General features: G+C 35.4%; 1 protein-coding gene across 1 annotated transcript in view; it reads right to left on the minus strand.

The window, feature by feature from the left end:
- Positions 1–5,277, minus strand: part of LOC132722349 (uncharacterized) — a 28,943-nt gene extending 23,666 nt beyond the window's left edge. The window contains exons 1-4 of the mRNA XM_060706846.1: positions 5,140–5,277; positions 3,653–3,730; positions 548–595; positions 247–321 (exon numbers count right to left, since the gene is read on the minus strand). Of these exons, the coding sequence (XP_060562829.1) occupies positions 247–321; positions 548–595; positions 3,653–3,730; positions 5,140–5,152 (214 nt within the window). The 5' untranslated portion in view covers positions 5,153–5,277. The remainder of the gene's footprint in view (positions 1–246; positions 322–547; positions 596–3,652; positions 3,731–5,139) is intronic.
- Between the last annotated feature and the right edge of the window lie 1,782 nt (positions 5,278–7,059).

The raw sequence follows: 7,059 nt of genomic DNA on the forward strand, positions 1-7,059 counted from the left end.
CTAGGGGGCGTGAGGGATGTTGCACGTATTCATTATCCGTCATGTACAGACTCAATCCAACCGAGTCTGCAATTCTCTTGTAATTTTGTTGTGATTAATGTTTCCGAGGGATCACTTTGTTTCGAGGTTTTTATTTAACAGAGTAAGGTAAAATTTGAAAAATGTGTGAATGAACAGCATTCTTATAATGATTTGCAGTTTTTGAAGGATTAACGAAAAGGAGTTATGGTTTAATGATATAGTTACCTGAAAGAGCACGAATCACACTTATCCTGCAGTTAACGCCGACCTGATTGTTTAGATCCTCTAGGTACTGAAACACTGAAAATGTATGTGTTATTTCATTATTTGATAATCTTTATTTGGTCATACTGCAGACGTCGATGCACAAAACTGGCTTTCTGACCAGAGTTCCTTTGCAAGTGACCGACGATTAATTCAAAATGATTTTTAAGTCAATGCTAAAGAAACACAAACATCATATTATATATTTAGAATTAAAACATGTATTTCCCAAACATATAGTCTATTAATCAAATAACTTTACCCAAATCCACATTCATACAGTTGTCGTCATGTATAAGATGTAAAAGTTCTGAAAATAAATAACAAATCAGTGTCATATAATCGATTAAGGATATTGAATAAGTATAGGTTTAAAAATGAATTTATTGAAAAAGATAAAAATAAAAGTTTTTTAAGTTAGCTTTTGGCAAGCATACTATTCACCGGTAAATGTCATATTGGCCGAGTCGATAGCTAAGTTTTTTAAACATGTCTGTTGTTTTTTTAATATTTTTTCCCAAAACATGAAGTATTCTATAAAAATCTTGGAAAGGGGATTAAAGGGAAGCAATTAAAGTAGCAAAATAATAGTTTTGTATGAGTCTGTTCATGAAAGTTACTGTACTTTTTATTCAATTTTAGGAATACTAGATTCAGGAATATCAGATTCACTCTTCTTAAGCTCCGCGAAAAATTTCGTGGGAGAATATAGACGCCGGATTGTCCGTCCTTCCATCAGTCCGTCAGTCCATTCGAACGTACCTACGTACGTTTCCGATTTCGTGTCCGGCCCATAACTTCATTATTTGAAGTCGGATTTTACAACTATTTCACAGAAATTATCACCATATTGAGACGATTGTCGTGCACAACATTTTGGTAGCAACCTTGAAGGTCAAGGTCACAGCATTTCCTTGCAACAAAATCATGTCCGGCCTATAACTTTGTTATTTGAAGTTGGATTTTACAACTATTTCACGGGAATGATCACCATATTATGACAATGTGTCACGCGCATCATTTGGGTCGCTACCTTGAAGGTAAAGGTTAAATACAGTGTGTCGCGCGCAATATTTGGGTTATTTTTACACTTTGAACTTGGTCTTTGACATAACTCTGACACAACAAGAGGAATATTTTCCTGTGTGGGGAGCATCGCCCCGTGCAACCGGCTCTTGTTTAATAATTGATATTTTCTATTTAACCAGGTTTTTCAACGGAAACCGGGTAATTGTAATGCCAAAGTATGCGGGCGGGCGAGCGTCAACTTTCCGCTCAATAACTTGAGTTTGCTCACCAAACTTGGTTTATAAGTAGCTAATATCAAGATACAGCTTGGGATTGCTACTCAGGTGTCGACGATCAAGGTCAAGGTCACTGTAACTAAAATAGAAATTCAGTTTCCGCTCAATAAGTTTAGTTTGGTTAGACCTATTGACACAAAGGTTGGTGTATAGATAGCTTATTTCAAGACACAGCTTGGAATTGCTACCAAGGTGTCTGTGATAAAGGTCAAAGTCACTGTTATTAAAAGGAGAAATTCAGTTTCCGCTCAATAACTTTAATTTGCTTAGGACTATTGACACAAAACTCGGTGTATAGATAGCTGATATCAAGACGCAGCTTGGGTGTGCTATCCAGGTGTCTGTGATCAAGTTCAAGGTCACTATCACTTAAATAGAAATTAAGTTTCCACACAATAACTTGAGTTTGCTTAGGCTTATTGACACCAAACATGGTGTATGGGTATTTTATCAAGATGCAGCTTGGGATTGCATACCCAGGTGTCGGTGATTAAGGTCAAGGTCACTGTTATTAAAAATAGAAATTGAGTTTCCGCTCAATAATTTGAGTTTGCTTAGGCCTATTGACATCAAACTTAGTATATGGGTAGACGATATTGAGACGCAGCTAGTTGTCTGTGATAAAGGTCAAAGTCACTGTTACAAAAAAAAAACAACGGAAATTCAGTAACTGCTGAAGAACTTAAGTTTACCAAACATGGTGCATGGGTAGCTTATATCAAGACGCTGCTTGGGATTGCTACCTGTCTGTTATTAAGGTCAAGAGCACTGTTTCTAAATATAGAAATTCAGTTTTCGCTCAATAACATTAGTTTGCTTAGGCTTTATGACACCAAACTTGGTGTATGGGTAGCTTTTTTAAAAGGCAGCTTGGGATAGCTACTCAGTTGTCTGTGATAAAGGTCAAGGTCACTGTTACAAAAAATAGAAATTCAGTTTGAGAACAATAACTTTAGTTAACTTAGGCCTATTGGCACCAAACTTGGTGTATGGGTAGCTTATATCAAGACCCTGTTTGGGATTGCTACCTACGTGTCTGTAATTATGGTCAAGGTCACTGCTTCTAAAAATAGAAAGTTAGTTTCTGCTCAAAAACATAAATTTGCTTAGGCCTTATGACACCAAACTTAGTCTATGGGTAGTTTTTATCAAAAGGCAGCTCGGGAAAGCTACCCAGGTGTCTCTGATCAAGGTCATGGTCACTGTTGCTAAAATAGAAATTCAGTATCTGCTCAATAACAATAGTTTGCTAAGGCCTATTGATACCAAACTTAATGTATGGTTAGCTTATTTCAAGAACCAGCTTTGGATAGCTACCCAGATCTGTTTATTCAAGATCAAAGTCGATGTTGCTAAAAATGATAATTAAGTTTCTGCTCGATAACTTTAGTTTGCTTTGGTCTATTGACACAAAACTTGCAGGTATGCAGGTAGCTTATATCAAAACACTACTTGGGCGGGCTGGCGTTAACTGTTGCTTAAAATAGAAATTAGGTCTCCGCATAATAACTTTAGTTTGCTTAGACATATTGACACCAAATTTAGTACTAGTATGTGGGGAGCTTATATCTTGGGATTGCTACCACGGTGTCTGTGACCAAGGTCCAGGTCACTGTTCCTTTACAGAAAGAAATTCAGTACCCACAAATCTAGTTTGCTTTGACCTATTTACACCAAACTTGCTGTGTGGGCAGCTTATATTAAGACGCAGCTTGGGATTGCTACTTAAATATAAAAAATAGGAGCAAGGCAAAGGTTCAGTACACTTAAATACTTAACTTGGCATGTATCTAGCTTCCATGAAAATTCAGCCTGGCATGGATACTCAGGTATCTGGTATATTTTTATTTTGAACTAGTGAAACCAATTTTCTATGTTGGTACAAAAACAGCATTAATTTTTCTTCACTGCCATATTTCATTATTAATTCCTTTCACATAAATACTTGATGGTTGAAAACCTAGTTTTCGTCTCATTGCGGCGCTTCTTGTATAGTATTTTTGTATTAACTGATCACATTCAATTTAGTAACTAGTTAAAAACTGACCGTTCTAGATACTTACCATTATATTCCTTTGATAGTGTACAATCTAAACAATGAGAAATTTTAACCAGACAAAGTAGAGCAAAGACGGACCTCACTGAAATAGAAATAGGGAATACATGGTTGATATCGTGAAGGAGAAGGTTTATCCTGTGAACGAGAAAGGATATCTTGGGAAGGTTTCACAGCCAACCCTATAAACCTTCTGCTTTCTCGACATCAACCATGTATTCGATTTATCAAGTATTCTGTTGACCCCCTTTTTTCTAAAAGAAATTAAGATAATTTAAATTGAATCGATAAAACAGCGTCTATATGTAGTTTCTGTTTTGTTAACAATATGACGTCATCATATGCTTACAATGTAACGTAATGACAGGAAAAGAAAAGGTTCATCCGGCAAGGCTTTATCAAGCTGATATCATTGACAGTAGAAGGATGCAAAATATTTACATGATAACGTCAGACACTTACAATATTCATTCTTACGTACAAGGTGAAGCTCCTGGAAAGGAGGAGATATTACCTTAGAGCAATTAAATCGAACAAAAATGACTGAAAGTATCAGACGTGGTTTAATTGAGACTGTTCATGAGAAATAATGTAATAGTTATAAAAGATCTATATTAAACGAGTAAGTTATGAGAACAATACACTGGCTGGGATAGTATCTAGGGTCGTTTCTGTGACAAAATGTAGATGTCGTTAGGCAGAGACAATTTTTTGCAGAAACATTTCGATAATATGTTGCCTTGTCGGTGTAATACCCCCGTAACTAACGTAATTAACAAATTTTTTTTATTATAACTGTTTTATAGCAATTTCATAAGTTATATGTTCATTCAATTATTTTTCCTCTTTGTTACCTTTTTAAGATTTAGCTCTAGAATATGTTATTCTCCCACCTCTTTTCAACCTCTGTATAAACTATACTGATATGAAAAGGTATAAAGGGACTCAATTGTTATATATCATCAGTTGATTTTTCTCCTATATGATTCAATAAAAACGCACTGTTATTTTTCAAAATAGTTTTCAAGTTATAAATGCTAATATTTATTCAGAGGGTATATACTATCACAGTTGATGACTGTATCAAGTAGCAATTGATAATTGTGGGCATCTGTTTCCCATGGGAACATTTTAAGTTAATCAATTGAATGTTAGATCAATTCTGAAGCCTGATGAGTGATTTGTGTAAGTGTCTGTGATTTACAAACACAAATCCTGAAAAAAAACGCCAAAAAACACCGGTAAAATTTGAAGACTCGGTTTCGATGGACGATACTGGAAATGGAAGCTGCCATCAATACGCCAAGTGAGTCACTTTTCGTGAAGGGTATAAAATAAACGCAATATTGCACAATGTAAAATTATTTTGAATCGTATCAGTACACCCAACATTAAGACATAGATGGACATAATGTCACTCAGTTATGGAAAAAACATAGCTTGCATAAACTACAGGTATATGATGAATACCAACAAAAGAAGAGAATGACAAACCTGAATTAATCATCGTGAGACTATTTTGACCGTATATCGTAGCCGCATAAAGTCGCAAAAATTGGTATCTGTCAGAAGGAAGTGTAGATATTTAGATAAAGATAAGGGACCGTGTGTGCTTAAACGTGAGGTTATTGACCTTGATAGACCAAAAATACAGGAATATGTCACATTAAAGATTCCGTATGCACACATGTCCAGGGTGAACATAGGTCCTTGTTTATTGGCTGAACTAAGTGGGGTCACAGGTTTGTTCTTCGGACGACGCAAATATTTCTCTGTATCAATTGACCTTGGACATTTAGTCTAATTGGCATTTGTCTCACATCGCTTTTTCTGAGATCATGTTGGATTAGTAGCCGGTCACTTGCGTCGAAACGTAAAAAAGACATGAACAAAATGGATTCTTAATTTAACCAAATACTTAGATATATTTAAATATCAAATTATACTTTGGTCGGAAATATGGGCCGTGGTAGATTCCATACAATGGTCACTGCCGTCCGTAAACATGCGCCTGACATCATGTACACGTACATTTCGAATGAGGAAAAAATCAAGAAAAAACTATTTTCAAACATAGGCCACATTACAAGTACAAATATACTTAACAGACACGGCCATCGAAAACACGTGTCTACCATATTTAAACGCCTTATCGTGTTACACTGTGACCCGTGATTCCATTTTTGTTATAGTTTCAGCGGTGTTTATGTCCTAAGGAAGTTAAATAAAAATCGTATTTTTGAGTATTTCTCATTTGTCATGGACAATTTAATGAAGGTTATAAGCAATTTAAATCTAAGCGTTCCGGTTTTTTGAATATTGTATTTTGTTGTTATTGCCTATTGGCATATAGTTATTGAACCTTCTGTGTCATTCCGTCCGTCCGTCTGTTCGTATAAAGTTAACCTAAACCGGCAATTTAGATACTAGTATACCTTCAGTTCAACTATCACAATAATTACATTAATACAAACCTATTTACCACACAACCACCTATTTCCCTTTTTAGATCACCTGAGCAAAAAGTGCTATAGGTGGGCTTTTGTGATCACAATTTGTCCGGCGTCAGTCAGTGCGTCTGTGCGTCCGTCGTCAACTTTTTATGCAAACAACTTCTTCTCAGACACCACTGAGCCAAATGTGATGAAATTTTCCTGGAATGTTCCTAGCATGAAGCTCTACAAAAATGGTTCTGTTCAATTACACATCTGGACCAGAAAGGCTGAAAATAGATTTTTGAAATGAAATCTTTAAAATTTTCTCCTCTGAAAGTTAAAGGCCTAGAGCTTAGAAATTTTGTTTGTGACATCATGTAATAAAATTCTACAAAAATTGTTCAAAATATAGCCCTGGAGTCAAAATTGGCCTCGCCCAAGGGGGTCATTAATTTTCCTAATATTTATGTATTAAAAACTATAAAAATCTTTTTGTAAAATATCGAAAGAGCTAGAGCTAAGATATTTGCCATGACACCTCTTCTAGTAGAAGTCAACCAAATTTGTTCAAATAAAAGCCATAGGGTTAAATTTGGCCTCGCCCCAGGGGGTCATTGATTTAACACATGTTTGTAAAAACTTCAAATTCCTCTTTTAAAAAAACAAAATAGCTAGAGCTTAGATATTAACCATGAAAAATCTTCTAATGTGTGTCCATCAAGTTGGTTCAAATTAAAGCCCTGTTTTAAAATTTGGCCAATTTTTACCCCAGGGCTGCGTTTCATGGAGAGTCTTAAGTCACAACTTTCAATCAAATAATATTAGATTTAGACAGCGTTATCAATTGCAGTCAAGAAAGTTAATGTGTAAATTATAAAATTAAGAAAAAACTACAATAACTGTGCGAGAGCAAAAACGTGATCCTCAGCAATCCTAAAATTAATTCAGATTGAGGATGGGCCTACTGTATCTATATACA

This window comes from Ruditapes philippinarum, unplaced genomic scaffold, assembly GCF_026571515.1.
Source record: "Ruditapes philippinarum isolate M1 unplaced genomic scaffold, ASM2657151v2 ctg335_1_1_1_1, whole genome shotgun sequence".
In the NCBI taxonomy this organism is placed as follows: Eukaryota; Metazoa; Mollusca; class Bivalvia; order Venerida; family Veneridae; genus Ruditapes; species Ruditapes philippinarum.